Below are 22,462 nucleotides of genomic sequence, written 5' to 3'. Positions count from 1 at the left end.
TATAGCCTTTTTTGAAAATAAAAGCAAACAAACACTAATATGAGCTTAAAATAGACTTTGGCTATTGGCCTACAGCTTTAGGCACTGACTTAGGGTGATTTAATATCAGCCATGGTGTATTCTCCCAGGAGGCCATGTCTGGCCTTTCACAATAAAAGACTACAGTTATTTGTAAGAAGTTATTACACCTTTGTAAAGTGTAATGAATATTGAAAATGAGTTTAGGAATGTAATCTGTCATAACGTGATTCTCCTGCAACACTCTCTACTTTCAAAATAAAAGCCTTCTTTAGCATTCTTTCAAAAAATAAAAGTCCTGAAACAGCAACATAACCTTAAAATGCACTTTTGTAATTGACATACAGCTTCAGGCAATTGAGGCCATTTTAAATGTCAGCCATAGTGTCTTCTCCCGACAGGCCATGTTCAGACTTTCACAATAAAAATCTACAGTTATTTATAGGAAGATATTATGGTTTTTGTAAAGTATGAGGAATATTCAATATAAAGTCCAGATTCTAACATAAGGTCCCACTAGTCTGCTGCAGCACTTTGTCCATTCAAACTAAAAGCTGGTGTATAGCATTCTTTCAATATAAAAGCCCTGAAACAATAATGTGACATTAAAATACACTTTTGTAATTGGCATACAGCTTTAGGCACCAACTGAGGTGCCTAAAGATTATCATGTTTGTATTATTAAAGATTATCACTATCATGTTCCTTGAAGCACAGGTCGAGGTGGAGGAGTAGCTGCAATCTTCCACTCAAACTTATTAAACTTTCATTCTCAGAACAGTTATAACTCATTTGAGAGCCTCACTCTGAGCCTCTCACATCCAAACTGGAAAACACAAAAACCAGTTCTACTTGTCACTGTGTACCGTCCACCTGTCCCTTACTCAGAGATTTTAACTGAATTTCCAGACTTCCTGTCTGATTTAGTGCTTAGTTCAGATAAAGTCATTATAGTGGGAGATTTTAACATTCATGTAGATGTTGAAAATAACAGTCTCAGCACTGCATTTAATTCTATATTAGATTCAATTGGTTTCACTCAAAAAAAATTGAACATTTAAAAGTTTTTCCCCAAATTCATGTTTTGTCTGATCATTCTTTAATAACTTTTGAATTTAAGATGATGGATCATGCAGCGTTTGGAAGAAAATTCCACTACAGCAGATGTTTATCTGACTACGCTGTTAATAAATTTAAGAAAATGATTCCATCTTTATTTACATCTATGCCAAGTATGAACACAGTGGAGGGCAGCTGCCTCAATCCCACTCCCTACCAAATTGATCATGTTGTTGACAGTGCTGTAGCCTCACTTCGTGAAACGCTTGATACTGTGGCCCCTCTGAAAAAGAAGTTAGTGAATCAGAGGAGATTAGCCCCATGGTATAATTGACATATTCGTATTTTAAAGCAGGCATCACGAAGGCTGGAAAGGATGTGGCGTTCCACAAATTTAGAGGAAATTTGTCTAGCCTGGAAACACAGTCTATTAACATATAAAAAAGCTCTCCGTAAAGCCAGAACTGCATATTATTCATCACTAATAGAGGAAAATAAGAGCAATCCCAGGTTTCTTTTCAGCACTGTAGCCAGGTTGACAAAAAGTCACAGCTCTGTTGAGCCCAGTGTTCCCTTAGCTCTCAGCAGTGATGACTTTATGAGTTTCTTTACAAATAAAATCACAGCTATTAGAGATAAAATTCATCAGATGCTTCATGTAGCTGACACAGATGAGTCTTCTACTACAGTAGCTCTTGAATCATCTGTAGGACCTCAGTTATGTTTAGACTGCTTCTCTCCTATAGATCTCTCTGAATTTACATCAGTAGTTGCTTCATCGAAATCATCAACGTGTCTCTTGGACCCCATCCCGACTAGACTGCTTAAAGGCACCCTGCCATTAATGAACTCATCTTTATTGGACTTGGTAAATTTATGTCTAGTATCAGGCTACGTACCACAGGCCTTTAAGACTGCAGTAATCAAATCTTTACTCAAAAAGCCTAGTCTTGATCCAGGAGTCTTGGCTAATTATAGACCAATATCCAACCTGCCATTTATTTCTAAAATCCTAGAAAAAGCTGTTGCTAAGCAGCTATCAGACCACTTACACAGGAATGAACTATTTGAAGATTTTCAATCAGGATTTAGACCACATCATAGTACAGAAACAGCACTGTTAAAAGTCACCAACGATCTTCTCTTAGCCTTAGCCTAATGGACTTGTTTCTATACTTGTCCTCCTAGACCTTAGTGCTGCATCTGACACTATTGACCACAACATCTTATTACAGAGACTGGAGCATGTGACTGGTATCAGAGGAACAGCGTTAAAATGGTTCCAATCCTATTTATCAGACAGATTCCAGTTTGTTCATGTCCATGATGAACCTTCCACACGAACAAAAGATAGTTATGGAGTTCCACAAGGCTCTGTGCTAGGACCGATTCTGTTCACCCTGTACATGCTTCCTTTAGGCTATGTCATTAGGAAGCACTCTATTAATTACCACTGCTATGCAGATGACACTCAGTTGTATCTATCTATTAAACCTGTTAACACAAACCAGTTAACCAGACTTCAAGCCTGTCTAACTGACATAAAGGCCTGGATGACCAGTAACTTTTTACTTTTAAATTCAGAGAAAACAGTAGTTATTGTCTTTTGGCCTAAAAACCTCAGAAATAACTTTTCTAAAATTATAGCTACTTTAGATGGCATAGCCCTGGCCTCCAGCACTACTGTGAAAAACCCTGGAGTTATTTTTGACCAGGACATGTCCTTTAACTCACACATAAAACAAATCTCTGACTTGCTTACACAATGCACAAATGACAATATTCCCCACCCCTATCTGGATTTCTACCAGTCTTTGCATACTGTATGTGTGAGTCAGTGAGCTACTTACAAACCTACAAACCTATTTACCAACCAATATGTTTCATATTCACTAAGTTTGTTTTTACAGTGTATTTTTTTTTGTCTTTTTAATCATACATTGGCAAGGTATTACTAAATATAATTACAAAGTATAATCACTTTTATTGTGCCAAAATTGGGAACATCCTGTCTCAAAATGATGCAGAAAAACTAGTCCATGCATTTGTTACCTCAAGGCTAGATTGCTGTAACTCATTACTATCTGGATGTCCCAGTATCTCCATAAAAAGCCTCCAGTTAATCCAGAATGCCGCAGCCAGAGTCCTGACAGGAACTAGCAAGAGAGATCATATTTCTCCTGTATTAGCTTCTCTTCATTGGCTCCCTGTAAAATACAGAATAGAATTTAAAATCCTTCTTCTCACATACAAATCCCTTCATGATCAAGCTCCTCCATACCTTAAAGACCTCATAGTACCATATTATCCCAATAGACCACTTCGCTTTCAGAGTGCAGGTCTACTTGTGGTTCCCAGAGTTTCCAAAAGCAGAATGGGAGGCAGAGCCTTTAGCAATCAAGCTCCTCTCCTGTGGAACCAGCTCCCAGCCTGGGTTCAGGAGGCAGACACTCTCTGTACTTTTAAGGCTAAACTTAAAACCAACCTCTTTGACAAAGCGTATAGTTAAGGCTGGCATCAGGCAACACTGAACCATCCCTTAGTTATGCTGCTATAGGCCTAGACTGCCCAAGGACCATCGGCGCACTGAGTTCCCCTACCCTAACTAGTGTATACATTCTTTCTGTCTATACAGTCTTTCTGCAATGTCACTTTTTTTCTGTTTCATTCTTCCATGGTTTTTCTTTAACTCATATCATATTAAGTTCCTTTAGTTATTCCTTCCTTCACTACAGTGTCTTCTTTTATATTTAACACTTCTTTCTTTAGCAATTGAAAGTCAATTTATTTCTACATCATATGATTCTCTTTTCACCCTTTCCAGCAATTTTGAATAGTTTTTTAGCTAAACAAGTTAAGCTTCCATCTCCATTTTTACCTTTCAGCTTCCAGGATTCTTCAGCATTGTATTTCAGCCTTCAGCTTATTCAGCAATGCATTTCAGCCATTTTCAGCATTGTTGGGCAGCTTCATTCAGATTTCAGCATTCACATGTTTCTTCGGAAATGCAATTTTCTAGTTAGCTCTACCAGCTCTCCCACTTATGTTATATCCGCTCTTTATTAGTGTGAACGTTGCTTCAGCATTCACAGTATTGTTATCCTAATCTTTATTATTATTATTATTATTATTATTATTATTATTATTATCCACCCCCCCCCCCCCTTTTTTTTTGGTCGCTAACAGCAACATGATCTTAAAATGGTCATATACAGCTTCAGGCAACAGTTGAGGTCATTTTTAATGTCAGCCATGGTGTCTGCTCCCAGGACATTGTGAGATTTTCACAATAAAAGTCTACAGTTATTTATAGGACGATATTACATCTTTGTAAAGTATAAGGAATATTCAAAATAAAATCCAGATTCTAGTGTAAGGTCCCATGAGTCTCCTGCAGCTCTTTTCTCAAAATAAAAGCACCCTCACTACATTTGCATCATCTAGTTTCTCATGTTATGGAGAACAGGGCTTTTGCATAAAGAACATTAACACAGGCTGAAATAAAGAAGTATCCCCAAATTGAGAAAGAAGCACTAGCTATTATTTTTGGCGTGAAGAAATTCCATAAATATTTGTATGGAAGGAAGTTCACACTCCTCACAAACCACGAGCCACTGTTAACCATTCTGGGGCCAACGACAGATGTTCCAGCATTGGCTGCTTTGAGGATGCAACAATGGGCTCTCATCCTCATGGCACACACCTATAATATTGAGTACAGGAAGTCGGCAGAGCATGCAAAAGCGGATTCATTGTCACGCCTACCAGGGAGCCCCAGTGATAACACAACAGAAGAAGGGAGCATTTTTTACTTTTGACAAGTAGAGGAACTCCCTGTGTGTGCTAGAGACATTGAGAAAGCTACACTGAAGGATCCCACCTTAGCAGTGTGGAGTTACAAGATGAACGGATGGCCCAGTCATCTGGGAAATGAAACTATGTGGCCATATTACATCCGCAGGCATGAACTATCCACAGAACAAGGATGCATCCTCTGGGGGAAAAGGGTCATCATACTTCCAGTTTATCGACAAAGGTTGCTAGAAGATCTTCATCATGAGCACCCAGGTATTTGTCATATGAAGGCTCTGGCCTGTAGTTATCTGTGGTGGCCTGGGTGTGACAGTAAAATCCAAGAAATGGTACAGAGTTGCTCGGTTTGCCAAGCCATACAGAAGGTGCCAGCTGTAGCACCACTGCATTCATGGAGATGGCCAGAAAGAGTGTGGCAGAGGATCCACATTGATTTTGCAGAGAAAGATAAGCAATTTTTTCTGGTGGTCATTGACAGTCATTCAAAGTAGTTGGAGGTTTTCCCTATGGCCTCCATCAACACTCACAATACCACTGAAGTGCTACATAGCTTGTTCCCTTCTTATGGACTACCAGAGGAGTTGTTATCAGACAACGGCCCTCAGCTAATCTCAAAAAGTTTTACCCAGTTCCTGGAAAGAAATGGGATGAGGTTGAAATTTTTGACACTGCTTGAAATTTTGACACTGCTATCTCAATTGCCCCTCTGAGGTAACAAAAATCCAGTGTGGTGAACAAAGTGCAGCCCCGGTTAAATAAGTCTACTCGCGTGGTCAGACAGGTGCATGGTCAGTAGGTGTGCTGAACGCAGGTGGAGGAAAGACGAACTTACTATATCATATGAAATTTTCAAGGAGAGTCTTAAGCTGTATCAGAATGCTGTGAGATAGGTACAATTTAAATATATGTCTGATTTAATTGCACAAAATTCTCAGATGCCTGAGTTTCTTTTTAGCACAATTAATGCCCTTCTAAATCCTCCTTCTAGTGTTCTACCTGAGGTTTCTACTGACCTGTGTGATTTTTAACACATTTTATCCATAAAATTAACGGTAAATGCCCCCCTGTGACAGTGCTTTTTCACTTTTTCAACTTGTGTCACCCTCACAGACTTATGATATTGTTTCTAGTATGAAATCCTCTGTTCTGTACAGCCGTTGTTAAAAAAAAAACTCATTTAGATCAGCATGACTTGAATAACTACAGACCCATTTCTAATCTGTCTTTCATTTGCAAAGTTATGGAAAATGTTGTTTACCATCAGATCTTTTCATACCCGAGTGTTTTTAGTATTTTTGAGAAATTTCAGTCTGGTTTCAGGGAGCTACATAGTATTGAATCAGCTTTGCTGAAGATTTTATATGACATCTTATCACTCTGGATGCAGGTACTGGCTGTCTTGCTTGATCTAAGTGCAGCTTTTGATACTGTAGATCATGATATTCTTTTACACAGACTAGAACATGTAGTTGTACTTTGTGGCTCTGTGCTGGATTGGTTGGCTTCTTACCTCAAAGAGAGAACATTTTCTTCCATGCTTCAATACATTCGAGTGTACCCCAGGACTCCAGTTTGGGTCCTCTTCTGTTTGCAAAATCAAGAGGATGCCCTCTAAGAAAGATTTTAAAACTGTTATTCATGGATTTATTACCTCAAAGTTGGATTATTGTAACTCTTTACACCTGGGTTTGTCTAACTCAACTCTAAATTGTCTGCAGATGGTTCAAAGTGCAGAAGCTAGGCTTTTGACTTGCACTAAAAAGTGTCAGCACATTATTCCTGCGCTTGTCTCTCTCCACTGGTTACCGGTTAAGTCCCGGATTGATTTGAAAATTTTGCTTTTTGTTTATAAAGCTTTACATGGTCTTGCCCCTAAGTATATGAGTGATCTTCTTGTCCCGTACAATGCCTTAAAATCCTTATGCTCTTCCAGTCAACTACTTCTTTCTCTTCCTCACTCACATTACAAAACTAAAGGTGACCAGGCTTTTTCTGTGGCTGCTCCCAGACTATGGAACAGTCTCCCTCTGTGTATTAGATTTTCCCCTTCTGTTTCTACTTTTAAATTTTCTTTAAAAACCTATTTGTATTCTTTATGTTTAAATTGAGGGTGTTTTATTTTCTTACATGTCTTCAAGGTTTTGATACAGTGTGTTAGTTTCTGTTTTAATTTTGTCATAATTTTTAATACCTCTGTACAGCTATTTGGCTGCAACTTCTATTGTTTTGAACTGTGATTCATAAATTAAACAAAACTAAACATTGCATTTCTGGACATAGAGGTCATACACCTTGGTGACATTCAAAATCTCCTCAAGGCCTATATTTGTTATATATTTTTTATTTCTTCCTGTGCATAGTGCCTTTACTTAGTATTTATCTAGTTTATACCTTATTACTTTTATTTGGTATTCACTTTGGACAGCACAGAAAGAACTTCATTGTACAGGGTAACATGCTTTCCTTACTGTGTATATGACAATAAATGCTTTGAATCTTGAAACTCAAGGTGTACTGCTTTGCTGTATCTTTCCATCAGCAGTGTGACTCAACTGTAGGGAAAGATTTGATTTTTGCTCACCTCCTCAGTTTTGTTACCAGTTGAATGCTTCCCCTGCTAACATGTGGTTAACGATACTGTCTACTGATACTGTCTTAACAGTTTTCCTATTCCCCAGAACTAATCAAAAAGGTTTTCCCTGTCTGACTGAGGGAAGTTGTCATTGCATTTGTAACGACAGGTCTTTCTCACTGACCTTACAAGCTGGAACATGAATGTTTTTTGTATTCACATAACTTTGGCCTGTGACATTGAGCTTTTTTGTACTTTTTTCTTTCAGCTATCAGGGTCTTTCTTTTCCTATTCCTTTGCTGTACCTCATCTGATCCTAGATTTCTTCAACTCTCCCTGGCTCCAGATTCAAGATGATATACTGTTCCTGTTCCTCAGTACTCATGTCTGTCCCTCCACTGTCAGTCTCCTATGTCTGCTAGACTGTTTTGTTTGTGCCCTGTGCTCCTGTATTATCCGTGACTCACTGCATTTACTGCAATATATAAACATACATTTATCTCTTATTAGTGGCTAACTTCCCAAGGCAGCTAAAGGCTAGCCTTAACTTTACTGAAACATGTAGAGTTAAAATTTACCCTCATCACTAACTCATAACTTATATTTCATTTGTTTTTCATTTTGAAATAATTGAGTATTAAAAACCTTTTTTCTGTGATAGATTGACCTTGCAGGCATTTATATGGTGTCAGCCATTTTGACTCGTGCTGTTGTCAGGCTTTACTTTTCTCTGTGTCAAAAGGACATAAGTGCATTTACACCTTTTTTGACACCAACTGCTTATGTATGTTTACAGTTCAGTCCAATGGTTTTTGTTCAAAAACTAAATTTTGATATTTTACTTCTATCATTTTGTCAAAATAGAGAGCTCAAGAGCTTTCATTTGATATATATCTCAAATTTTGACCAAAATGTCACTTACGCCCATCTGGTTCTCACCCCTCGATTTCATATTGACCCTGAGTAACATGTATGTTCTAAAATAAAGTTGTTTTTTTTACAGGTAGGTAGTGATGGGCAAATGATACCAAGGCTTCGGAGCTTGTGCCACTCTTCCTGAAGCGGAGTGATTCGAAACACTGTGTCGAGGCTTGTATCAAAACACCAGTGTCACGTGACTGGTCATCACTGTTTCGCTTCGCGCTTCATTGCTTCAAGGTGTTTCAAAGCTTTTCATTGGCTCATAGTCTTTCAGTGTGTGTCATTGGCTCATGGCGTTTCAATGCATTCTGAGCCAATGACAGCTTGACAGGTTTGACAGATTTGAGTGGTTTGGTGCCATACCAGCTATATAAGATGCATCATTCTGCTTCAGGATTTGGAGAGTGAGAGTGAGAGTATTTTGGCAAGTTTCACGGCGAGACCCACCAATAAGCGACGTTCTAAAGTTTGGGATCATTTTGACCTCAAGAGGTCTGAACTTTTGTTGCTGTCATGGGATTGAAACAGTGCCAGTGCTTCATTCGTGCTCTTTAGAGGTTGCTATTGCTTCAGTTGTCCACCAGATGTCACCGTCACTGAAGTTTCGAAGCTTTGAATCCTTTTCAGCACAATTGTCAAGAAAGCCTCAATGCTTCATGAGGCTTCACTTGCCCATCACTACAGGTAGTCTTAAAACCTTTTTAGGTTGACTTTCCTCCTGTCACATTTTGTATTTAAATAAAGTTTCTGTAACCAAGGTTGCAGACCACCTAATAAAGGGAAGAACTTGCAAGAAATTATATGGCGAGAGATCCAGGAACACAGGAGCAGAACCAGGGAAAGTTGAGTCAGAACACAGGAACAGGGGAAGACCAAGGAGATTCAGGAGAATGTAACCACTCCCGGAGGAGCCGGAGCCAAGGAAGCTGGAGTCCAGTGATATGGAACACAGAAACAGGGAGAGAAGCAGGAGAGTGTGCTGTCTCGCTCGGAAACTGAACTGCAAAACATCGGACTCGGGAACCAGCTTGGAGCCAAGGAGATTGAGGAGAGTCTACTGTATACATGCACAGGGAAAGTGAAGCCTAGCGGGAAGACTCAGAGGAGCGTGGTCAACCCACAGGAAAGCACACGTCCAGCAACGAGAAACACAGGAAAAGGGACAGACCACTGAGACTCAGGAGAATGTGATCACTCACAGGAAACTGACATCAGGGAAACAGGAATCAGGAATCAGGACCCAGGAGGAGACCAGGAAGACTCACAGGAGTGTGGTCAATTCACAGGGAAGCAGAGTACAGCCACAAGGAACACAGGAACTGGGAGAGACCAAGAAGACTCAGAGGAGTCCCTGAGTGCTCTCTCACAAGAAAACAAAACCAGGAGACACCACAGTCAGCAACCAGGATGATGCCAAGGCAATTCAGGTGAGTATAGCCCCACACAAAGAACAGTCAGGTTGCAGCACTATCTGACAACTAGGTGAAGTGTGGAGCTGGTATAAATACTGCCTACACCTAATCCTAATCAGCATCAGGTGTGGCTGATCACCTGATCACGGGTGAGATTGTGAGTCTAAGAGGCAGACCGCAATTCAGCGCTCTCTCTGGCATTAACGTTGAATTGCTGATGAACTAATGTGCAATGAAACCACAGTGAACTACGCTAAACCACGACATGAACAGGCGAGTAATAAAACTGTAATCAAATTATTTCTCTGCTACCAGCGGCTGCTGTTGACTGTGTCTTCCAGTGGGTGGCGACACATCGCCATCAAAGACAGACAGCGGCGGAGGGAGCATTAACTAACAAACCCATCATCTTCACTCTCATCTCCGTTACCATCTGCAGAATGCTTCCTTCGGCACACCGTACCCGGCTGTCCGTCAAAGCTGCGGGTGTGCATCCAGTTACGACTTAGCCGATACTTTGGAGGGACAGCGAGGGCTGCCATACAGCAAGTTGTAACAAGTCAGATTGACAGACAAGGCAGTGTAACAAACTGGTAACCAGCCTTAAACACGATTGTATACCTAAAATGTGTGCAGCTGTGCGATCAGAAATACAGCATATTTTCATTTTAGTGTTAAATGAATACCTATGCTACTCAATATATAGGCTTAACCTTTCCACTTCTTTGCCTATGGAACACATTAGTTAGTTTGTGTGTTGCCTTACAGCCTTACAGCATACCCTCCTATTTCTTGTTGGGCTATTATCTGTCCAGAAGCACTTTACCTTAGCGGAAATACACCTGACATGAAATCTCAGTTTAATTGTCAGGCAAATCCAAAGAAATAATTTCCCTGCATTTGTGAAAAGTGCAAACCATAGTGTGGACGTCTGAAATTCTTAATTTTGATTTCCATAATACATCGTGAAACAGCATTGAAGTATAGCAAACATGTTTCTGAACGGCTGCTCGCGTCCCCCTTGCTTTTTCCTCCAGTGAAATGTGCACTGCTGCTGACCTTTAAGGAAGCTGTGGGAGAAGGCGGTGGGGTTGGGGGTGTGCTGAAGGAGGTTCCCAGACTCTCCACTCATGAAGTCCCAGCAGGCAATAGCAGAGGAAACGCAGAGTCAACACCAACGTCTGAGGAGGAAGTGGTGTGTTGTTTCTAATGTTTCTGCAGCAGCAGGTCTGTGCACCACTGTTACACTAGAGACGTGAAGCAATTCCAAATGATAGGCTACTGCTGCTGATGCTGTTGTTGGAGTCCTGCATAACTTCACACCAAACCCCTTCAGTTTGATCTATTCAGAAACAAAACAAAATATATTGTAGGCAAATACTCAGAAATTTGAAGCTACTTTCAATTAGTTGTTTACATGATTTCAGATGTGTTTTCTATGGTTTGAACACCTATTGAACCATGTTTTCCAGCATATTCAAGAAATATAAATTGATTTCTACAAAACATAAAATGAGCAATTTCACTAAGCTTCCAGGTAATCAAAGAATAAGACATCATGGAAGACACCTTTCAATTTCCCATTTCTATACAGACATTTCAGTTAATAATAAAAGCATGAGGTTTCATATCCAGCCCTATTTGGGATGCATGCTCTAATATTTCCCATCACTTTCTATCTATACCCACTTATTCCTATGTAGAGTCACAGGGTTCTGCTGGGGTCTATCTCGGCTCTCTTCAGGCAAAAGGCAGGGGTACACCCTGGACAGGTCGCCAGTCTATTGCAGCCTACAGAACCTGGTATTACCAGGCAGTCTCTCATTCAAGTACCAACCAGGCTCAACCCTGCTTAGCTTCTGAAATCAGATGGAATCAGGTGCTTGCAGGATGGTATGGCACTTTCCATAAACTTAAAAACATTTTACTAGTAGGTGTGGCCCAGCAAATTCAGTGAATGTGCACCCTCTACACTATAGCATTTTAACTTGATTAGATAAACATACAAAAAGATATGAGAAAGTACAAAATCCACATATACCGCCTGGTTTGTGAACTGAATGCCTGTGAATGCAGTTGTTTAGTATTTAAATGAACATTTGACATATATTTGATATGAATCTGCGTCCACATTACTCTGGATAATCCACTGGATGTACTGCAACTGATTTCACTAGTTGAAATAGTCCCTATGAAAACATGGACACTGACTTTGGAATCAAAAGTTGCCTTAGAATTTTTTAAAACTCCAGCCTAATACTCTAATCTATACTGAAATAATATGTTTTAATAGCCTTAGGTTTACCTAAATCATCACTTTACATATGACTGTTTTGCTCTGCTTCTCTCTGTCTGTTTTTTCTTTCAACTCCCATCATGTTTTCTCAACAGAGCAAAACCAAAAGAATCCAACACATCCACAGTGTCAACATTTTTCCACTGCACGTAACACTACCCTGAACTACCTTGGACCTATAGAAAGTTTAGCAATCTTTGTCACTGACCCAGAACCCCATTGTCATCATCACAGTCAGACTTGGAATAAAATACAAACACCACTGCTTTATTTGGCATAGCCTTTATTGAATTACCATCCTAAACACAAGGTGAAGGTGTGGAAGAAGTAGTGAAAAGCGTTAGCTACTGTTGCGGTGCTTTATTCCAAGGCAGCATAAGGCAGGTTCAAGGGTTTTGGGGAGGAGGCTTGGCCCAGCTGACTGATGCCCTTTCGTTATTGCACTGCTTGCTGCAGCTCCCACAGTAGTGCAACAGGGAAAGAGTGTCAAGCAGGGAGCATCCCAGAGATGTCGTCCCAGGTGATGAAGTGCAACCTGAAGAGCAGGATTCCCTCTTCTGCTTGCCTGCAAGCAAAAGCTATTTTTATGTTCCAGTTTATTCTGCACTAGTTGAATTTGAGAATACTGTATGTGTAGAAGTGATCAGGCTACAACTGAATTTAGGCTTAAAGCAAGGAAGAAAACAGCTTTTAGATGGCAGTGGAGGCCAAGAAGGTCCATAACAATCCACAAAATAATTAACACCACTGCTTTCAGAAGAAAGTGACACATATCAAAAGGTAGGACCTAGCCTTTAAACTGTGTATAAAGTAATAATTGGTTCAACAAAATCCTAAAAAAATAGGTACCAGGCACATTACTGTCTGCAAACATTAAACTTTGCAATAAACCTGCTCCAGTCAGCCAGGCCAGCCTTTCGAAATTGCTGTAGAGGTATGGGTTCATTGATTCATTTTTAGGCAATCTGAAGTAAAATGATTTGCAGTTAAAGGGCCATTCAATTCCATAAAATTTGACCACTAGCTGAATTTTTAATTCATGCCATTTTATTATTTCATCCCTTTTTAATTGTCCTAGTGCTAGAATTGAAAGTGTCAGTTCGCTCAAACAACAGAAAAGCTATATTTTTTACATAGCTGTAGTGGCCATGCAAACACCTTTGGTATTTGAAATGTACCTCTGAGATTTCTGCATGTATGCCAACACATCCAAGTTGCAAATGAAGTTGTTGCTTTACAGAAATTTACATTTACAGCAACCCTATGTAACTTTTGCTTATGGTTTCCCCCATCTGGTTGAGAAGCGCAATTGTTTGTTACCAGTGTCGTAAATACTGTTACTGTATAAGCTTCCCCGTGGGCAGCGCAATACACATGAATTTGTTAACTAAGCAGGCTTCACCCAGGCTATGAGTAAAACGTGACGTATGCCGTAAAGCAGGTTGCACTCTTCCACTGGCAGCCGATGACGGAGCTGAGTGATCCTACCTGAACAGGAAAGTTGCATAGTGCTTTTGCAGCCGATGCGAGCCTGCTCAGGCTGCTGCAGCGGTAGAATTCGTCCGGTTAAGAGTTGTTCTACCACTGAAATAATTTTAGAGACATTATTAAGGGTAAAAAAAAACTACATAGTGTTGCTTTAAAACTAATTTGAAGTAGTATTTATTTTCAGAAAGATTTACTCTGGGTAATCCACAGTTCTTTTTCACTGAACCAACTCTGTAAGCATTTTTATTGTATTTAAGAAAATCTAGCATCAGTATTTTCTTCTTGTTTTCATTTAGTAAATGCATAAATGTTAATTCACTCTGATTGTATGTACAAATGAGCAATGAATAAGAATCAAATCATGGACATAATTTCATATTTGTACAAGATGCAAATACAGCTCTTGGTTTAATAAAAAAGGGAATGAGAGTTCCGTTAAAACATTATTCCATTGTAGAGCAAGCGGCTATTTAATTTAAGAGAGTTCAATATCATTAGCAATACCATCTACCAAAGGAACAGAATGAAGACTCCACATCTCACTCACAGCAAAGCCATGATGCTGAAATTTCCCCCAGTTGTACAGTATACCATCAGGGATAGCTGCAGCTAGCAGCAGCTTGAACCTCAACATAATGTAATGGGATTAGCATCAGCTGGGCAGACTGATGCCTTCATGACACCAGCTGCCTATAGACACACCACAGGAGGAAGACCAGCCCTCAGAGTCAAGACCCTATAAGCAATATTGCACTACTCTGTTAATGTCAGTGCAAGCAGAGGCAATATTGATAGGGTCTTGTCTGCAAGGTAAAGCAACAAGACAGGCTTCTTCTCAGACAGAGCCATCTGAGGCCACAGGGGACGAGAGGAAAGAACTACTCATCAACACCAAGAGATGACTGGAACATATGTTTCTGGAAGTTAAGTAGCCTTTCATGTTCACAGAGGCAGGCTTTTGACTATGGTGCAGCAATGCTATAAGATTCACATATAGGCTGTTAAAACAGTAGTGCAGTGCATAGAAGCCATGAATCAAATGCTGACATTAGGAAACGAGCATTACTTAGCTTCAGCTCATAAAATGAGTGAATTTCCTTTCCTTTGTCTTCTGTGATATTACTTTGTATATTTTCAGACAGCTGGACTAAACAAGTGATTTGAGAATGTGGCCTTGGGTATTAAGAAATTGTGTTGAGCATTTTAGACTAGTCATATCTGACTAACTGCATCACAATTTGATTTTTTCAGTGAGAACTGATGCATTTTTCATTTTGACACAAAACTATTCTTTGACTTAATACTTTTGGACTAAGTGAAAGATGAAGTTTAATGACTTAAATAGTCATATAAGAGTAGATCCTTGATGGCTGCATTTCAACAGTGGAGAGGTATTGAGAGTGATGTTTTGAAGTGACTAGAAAATATCACTAACCAAGACAAAAATATGTGACTAAATTGGTCACTTGTAGCATACAATTTGCAATTAAACATTTGATAGGATATTGTGCCACATTTTTTTTATTTTGAAAATATAAACTATAAAACTGAATTGATTTTGTTTGCAATAACTTGTCATGTATATGCACTTGTCACTATTTGACTACTGTACCTTCTGTCAATAGCAGAATTTGTTTCCACTTCAGGTTTCTGTTTCTTTCCCTTTTTCATGTTCTCTTTAAAATATATGTTCATTTTACATTTTTACAGTGATCTTCAAAGAAGTTGAACTCAATGAGCAAACTCTTAATGATTGATATGGTTGATGTATGGGAAATCCATGTTTCTGGTTATTCCTGTTTTGAACATACCTGTGATTAATCATGTGACTAGCAGAGTATCTTGTATACCTTATCATGATACATGTATCTTCATTTCAGTAAATTTGACTCTAATGCAGTCTCTTTACAGCTTTTGTAATTTGAGCTCTATGAAGAAAAAGTTCAGGTACTGATCACACTTCATGTATGCTTGGAAAATTAACTTGCTACTGGGTTTTTCCACTGACTATATTTTCACCTGAAAAGTTTTCCTTTTCTGTTTTTTGTTTGTTTTAGTTATTTGGTGTTATTTCTGGTTTCCATACTATATTATAAAAAAATACCCCCTTGACATTACATGATCTGTTCTTTTTTTGTATTGCTGTGACACTGAGCTGAAGAAGGTTTGAAAGTTCTGATGGTTCCAATAGGTGCAAAGACCCATCTGCACAGTTTACTGCAACACCTAGACAAAATGGCGCTAACTATATCTGTTACAGGGGCCAAACGTCATGGAGTTAAAATGACAAAATTCATTTTCATATTGTAATTTAATGTAAACTATCAACCTACCTTGAAGAATATTTTTTACATTTACCATTAACCATGTCACAAAACAGTTATTTGAGTGTTTTCTATTGCACACATTATCTATAAGTGCCATGTTTCCATTTATCAGAATTGCTGAAACATTTGGGTGATATTAAACAGAAAGAGCTACTGAGGATCTTTTATTCTTACTGGCATAAATGCTCCACTCTGACCCTCATTAAAACCAAGAGTTTGGAGACAATTGACATGATAAATTCCACTCTTCTTTTACCACCCTTTTCTTTCTTTAAAAAATGGTCAGCATGTGTCTTTGAGCTGCTCTGTAACAACGCAAACAGCTTATTTTGTGTGTGAAAAGTCATTCCTTTGCAGTGTATGCTGAAAGTGATATATGAAACTAAATCTATTTATTTGCATACATATCACTTCAAATTCAAATTACACTTCAGTGCAACGTCATATCCAATCTGTACACTTTCTATACAATTTTAGTTTTGGTATACCAACTGTGGCAACAATAACATTCATCCAACAGTTACACATTTAAAACACACGCCACATCTACCACTTTTACTATAACCATCCTGGATGGTTCTTCACAACTGTAATACAAGTAGTTTCAGCACCCTTTAGTGGAGAAGGCTTTGTTTCCTGTTGCTAAAAGTCAATATGATTCACTCTTATTGGAATCACTTCGTATGGAAAAAAAATATACAAAGCTTCCAATAATGAGCAATGCAATTATGGGCAGTATGAAATTTTGGTCACTCATGACCTTATAATAAGCCCACATCAACATTCTGCACCCAGACTATGACTTCAGTTGTTCGGTGTGTGTTACAACGGTACACTCGTCATATCTATATAGGTTCCCGGTTAATGCACAGAGGATTTTTATTGCATTTACAATAAAAGCAGTTCACAGATTAGGGATGCAACTTTTCATCAGAGTCACCAAATGTTATTATTTATGTTATTATTAATTGTTTATTTATTACTTATCATTTGGATATAGACATCACAGGTTCCCATAGTCCATGGCAACATCTTTTAACATCATCTCCAACAGGATGAAACCCAAAAGTAGTCCATTTACTTTAATCTTTGCTTACAAAATACTTATATTAGGTAATTATGGAAATACCTGATTTGCTGTTGATCAGCTAATAGTGTGATCAACTAATCAGCTGTAAACGCATGCATACTATGAATGTTCTTTGAACATTGCATCCACATGGCCTTTTTTCTCTGAAAATGCAAACCATTTCACATACACTTCATATACAGCCAACCCAGTTTACTCTGGTATTTGCCTGCCAGCACACTGAGAAAGACAAGCTTCTACATGCTGTTGAGCCAAATGAGTGTTTCTTTTAGTCATTCTAATTTGACAATGCATTACTAACATGATTGTTTACACATTTACATGTGCAGCAGTGGTTGAATGATAGACCCTGCTATTTCAGAGCAGAATCTACAGTATGCCTGGACACCTAATGTTCATGTATTTTTTTGATTTAATTTACCTGCTCTGATGTCAATGTTTAATATAGTTACAATGTTATGATATATATATTAAAATACTTTTTTTTTTTTAAACATGTAAAGGGTCACAACTAACCCTTCACAGACAAAAGAGAGAAACCAGTAGTACAATTAAAACAAATCAATTTAACATTTTTTGACAAATACATTTTCTTTTAAATAATGTGTTTAGATGTAGGTGAGCCTAAATCAGCATCTTAACACATTGCTGGGAAAAAAGAAACTAGTCCTCTCACTTTCTGGTAGGACTATCCATTGCTCCATCCCTCACCGTAACACTAAAGACACACAACAAACATCAAATTCCACAGTCACTTGCAAAACAGTGGCTAAATATGACCCACATGCACGCACTCTCCCTCTCTCTCTCTCTCTCTCACACACACACACACACACACCGAGCCCCTCAGAGCAGCCCTGCCCTCCACATTCCTCGCAAGGAGCCCCATCCCCCCTATGACCTGCCCCAAATAGGAAACTTACCCCATTTTTCCCACCCACACTGTGACTTTTTCAAGCCTGCACACTTAAGTTGTACTTTCAAAAGCTGAGTGAAATAGAGAGAGGAAAAAAAAAGAGACCTGTGCTGCACACACATACTTGTAGTCATAATAAAATGACTGCAGCATTAACCTGTGAGCTAACACGTTCCTTTACAGGGCAGTAACATACTGTTGCTCTTTTTATCTGGAAAATAACATATTTTCTTAAGTAAACTTGGACTTTTACACAGTTGCAAACATATTATATTCCAAATTAGACATTTTGGAGATTAGATTTTTATATTCTGTTTTACAAAGACTTATTTGTAGGTTCTGAGAGATAGATAGATTATAGTGAATTTTTTTTCCAGTCACACAATCCAAAATCACAACATAAAAAAATTTATTTTATTCCTTTCCTGCATCAATCTGACGGGTTTCTGCACACTATACACAGTAAATTTACTTTATATGATTAAAATTCAGTAAATATAAATAACTCACTTTTTCAAATAAAATAAATATTATGGTACAGTTCTACTTCATCTCTGATCTGTGTTACTGAACCAGGATCATGGTCATTTCTGATAATTTATCCAGAAGAGAAATTGAAAGTAAATTTGATTCTGTATTTAGATTTCACACTGTGGGCCAGCATGTAGCAACACATTACACTGCTGACAAAATGTGTTAAAAGTTTGGAAGGTTGACATCAAAATATGTTACTTAATCTGGCACATGGTCTACAATACAAACCAAGACAGCCTCTGATGTTCTGTGGACAAAATGTTCTTTTTTTAGAAGGCGTGGTCCAGGAGGCCTGTATCTTGCCCAGTCATTAGGGGAATTTCCAAAATAAAACCTACCTTTTGTTTTCACAGTAAAAGTGTGAAATTAAATAAATTCCCAATAACTATACAGATTTATGGTTTGAGATTTTTTAGAAGTGTCTGTGTGGAGCTTTTAAATTAAGTTTATAAGAACAGCCTCCCATTAAAAATCACAAATGGGATTTAATGTCCAAATCAAAGTTTCCTCATTAAAATGAATCCGGATACAAAAATCAGATAAACTCTTCTGATAAATTAACCTTTTAACTTATTAGTTTGTAATTATCAGACAAGGTAAAATACAAAAACTGTTTATTGTCAACAGGTTTTGCTTACATTTATCCATAGAAATTCCTTCTATTCCTAACCTAGGTTTTAGATGTTAACTGAGAATTGGAACTGGATCAAAGGACTTTTTCCATGTGTTACCATGACCCTTACAGTGGACCAGCAAAGACCAGCTGTAGTATAAATGGCTCCACTCAAAGGTATAACCGGTGTCATGTGATTGATTATGGAATATGTGTTTGAATCTGGAGGAAGCATGGCTAGGCAAGGCTGGGGAAGGGGGGCTCCTCCAGGATTTCTATAATCTCGCCTGTTTTTCTCCATTAGCAGTCTGGCCTGCTGTAGTATATGGCGAAGGCCGAATGCTATGACAATACTATTGCACTGCTTTAGCGGATGGTACAGTAGTGCAACATCGTCAAAGCAGCTGACCTCTGCACGCTGGGACTACACAGAAACCATGCTTCGCGTTCACCATTGGAGAAACACACCACGACAAAAGCTTGGCGCGTGGAAACAAAGTAAAGCTATACGGTGTGGCTTTATTTAAAACACAGAGCAAGTCCGTATTTTGTGACGTTTAAATAAGATTTGGAAGTAGAGGAAGCGTAACGTAGCGTGTGTATGTATGTATGTGTGTGTGTGTGTGTGTGTGCGTGTGGAGGGGGGGGGCGTGGTGTGTGTTGGGGGGAGGGGGTGTCAGCCAATGCCCTTTTAATATTGCACTGCTCATCTGATTTCACAGTAGTACAACAGAAAAAGAGCCTTGGACAACATAGCTATTCCTCTCTATTCCACCCCAGCATGCACAAGCCGCCAGCTGCGGTGACACGGCCGACCACGGGATCTGTGTGAGCCCTACCATAACACGGCTGTATTAAAATGTTGGAAACAAGGCAGCAGTCGTAAAAGACCGAGTAGTCGTATTGCTGTTACGGCACGTGTGCCCTCTGCGGCTATAGTTTTTGAGCAAAATAAAACTACACCTTAATGTGACCTATGTTCATTCTGGATCCACAAAGAGGGAAGGTGACTCCCCTCTGTAGATCTGCCGCCCTTTCTGTAATTTGTTCCGGTCAGCCATAGGCTATATGACCGGAGTGGGGTCATATTTACTAAAATTCAAAGCCAAGCTCTTCCTATTGCTATACGGCGGACTCGCTGGAAACAGGCAGTGAACACAGGCCTGGAGGAAACGAGGGTGGAGAAAACATATATAGGGCAAAGAGCACATTCCACGATCCACCAGAAACCTCCATTTAATACCTACTATTCCTGTCCCTTTAGCCAAAGTGGCAATTTGAAACCCTCCCTGTTTAAGAAGCCGCGGGGTGGAAGAGCTATGAGGGGGTTTATTATTTCCAATGTCTAAAAGGGCTCTACAATTAGCCAGAGTGCTCCTTTTCCCTGCCCAAAACTCTTGATAAAATACACATGCACAGACATCACAAAACCCAGGCCGCCATACTGTTTCAAACTCCTGCACCTTTAAACCCAACAAATGCAACAAGACCACCAGGTAGACAAGGCAACTTTTCCCGTTACTTTAAATTCTACAAAGGCCCTAACGAAATAGCTGTGTGTGAGAAATGCGCTGTGCGTTTTACTAAGAGAATAACGTTTAAACGAGACTCTGTTCCTCAGAAGTTATTTTCTCCACGTTGCTTTCAGAACTAAAATAGCAGGGTGTTTAACCATACACAACTATATGAAGTACAGCTTCAGCTGCAACTCTGCCAAACAGATTCCAACAGGACATGAGTGTGTGGGAAAACGCCATACTGCCCTGTTCTTTGTGAAGTCCTGAAGAACTGTACATTTTGAAGGGAGGCATTTCCCTTTACAAATACATATTTTAGGTTACACACTCAGCTGACACGACTGTGTGGTCACACTAATGTTTCTTAAATAGCCCATATTTATCCCAAATAATGAACTGCCCAATAATCTAATGCAGATTCCTTTAAAACGTAGCGATAATAGATTTGTCTTCTATATTATGGACGTCCGAACAGTTCTCTTCTCGTTGCGAATGTAGGGCCGAAAACTGGCTTAGTAATGTATTTACAGACTCATTTGTATTTTCTGGGGTCCACTGGACCCATGGGTGTCTTTGGACCCCACTTCGAAGTCTGCGGATTAGCTCATAGGATGTAACCTGTTTAGTTTAGAGATAGTAGTTTGCGGCCAGGCACTTGCTTGTCAATCACCCTTTATCACGCGTGGCATGAGGTATACGCGCGAGCGCTCTGTCCCCATTTCTGCCCCCGCGCGCGCGCGCACGCACACACACACACACACACACACACACTCTCTCTCTCTCTCTCTCTCTCTCTCACACACACACACACACACACACACACAATAGCTGCTTTGTAGTTTTAAGCTATGAGAGCTCGCGGAACCTCTCCGCGGCCAATCAGACCCACCGCCATTCACGTCTGTTTGCGAGCTCCACGCCATCTCCGCCCTGCAGCAGCAGCCGCGCTCCTTGCACCGCACAGGCAGATCAGATCCGGTGAATGATACCTGGCGGGGGCAGGCCGGTCCGTAGGCTATAGTTCAACACACAGAAGAAGCACACCGGAGCCAAGTTGCCTACTTTGGCGGGGAAAACGTCCTGGCGATTGCCATCTATCTCCCTCACGCGCGTCCCTTTAAACCTCATTAACGGTTCGCGAAGCGTAACGGCTCCTGCGTTATAAAAACGGTATTTCGTCCATTGGCAACCTCACGGCCTCCCAGCTCTGGACTCCATCTTTGACTAGTTGACATTCAGCTCTTGCCGAGACAAATTCCTTATTTGCATGCCAGCCTGTCATTGGGCCGTTTCTGCGCTTGTCTCTGTCCTCATTGGTGGGAATTTTATCTCATCACATTCGTGATTGGTGACATACCGAGGGGACGTCATTGTATAGTTTAATTTTAACAATGAACACAAATTCTCTCTTCCATTCACAAATTTCTCATTACCCGCTACATGGTGTTATTGTGCTAGAAAGGAATTAAAAAAAACACTCATCAACTTCATCAGGTGCAGAAATCTTTTCAGTACAATAGACAATAGCAAGAGCTGATTGACTGGCCTATCCTCAAGACCACCCTGAGTTTCGACAGTAGTCTAGGCTTAGATATGGATTTCACTTCTTTACCGAGGTGGAGCAATGGTCTATTTGTAGCATTCGTCCCTCTTTTTTTTTTTTTTTTTTACAGTTACTTCGTGATAGAACTCATTTCTAAAATGTAAGACATAACTTAGCGAGACAAAGAGACTCCAGCAACCCCCAACTACTCCTGATGTAAATGGGTGTTGAAGCAGCAACAGAGAGAGTTCCATTCAGGGAGACGGTAGTCGCAGCAGTGTGGAGGTCGTGGAGTTCGGGCAGAGGACGGCTAGAGTGGGAAAAGGTTAAAGGCGACGGGCTC

At 39.7% G+C, this 22,462-nt stretch overlaps 1 protein-coding gene across 1 annotated transcript in view; it reads right to left on the bottom strand.

The window, feature by feature from the left end:
* Positions 1–21,788, bottom strand: part of marveld2b (MARVEL domain containing 2b) — a 56,425-nt gene extending 34,637 nt beyond the window's left edge. The window contains exons 1-3 of the mRNA XM_026311440.1: positions 21,466–21,788; positions 10,855–11,137; positions 6,401–6,501 (exon numbers count right to left, since the gene is read on the bottom strand). Of these exons, the coding sequence (XP_026167225.1) occupies positions 6,401–6,426 (26 nt within the window). The 5' untranslated portion in view covers positions 6,427–6,501; positions 10,855–11,137; positions 21,466–21,788. The remainder of the gene's footprint in view (positions 1–6,400; positions 6,502–10,854; positions 11,138–21,465) is intronic.
* Between the last annotated feature and the right edge of the window lie 674 nt (positions 21,789–22,462).

Source organism: Mastacembelus armatus, unplaced genomic scaffold (assembly GCF_900324485.2).
Source record: "Mastacembelus armatus unplaced genomic scaffold, fMasArm1.2, whole genome shotgun sequence".
Lineage (NCBI taxonomy): Eukaryota > Metazoa > Chordata > Actinopteri > Synbranchiformes > Mastacembelidae > Mastacembelus > Mastacembelus armatus.
This window is presented reverse-complemented; position numbering and strand designations above follow the sequence as displayed.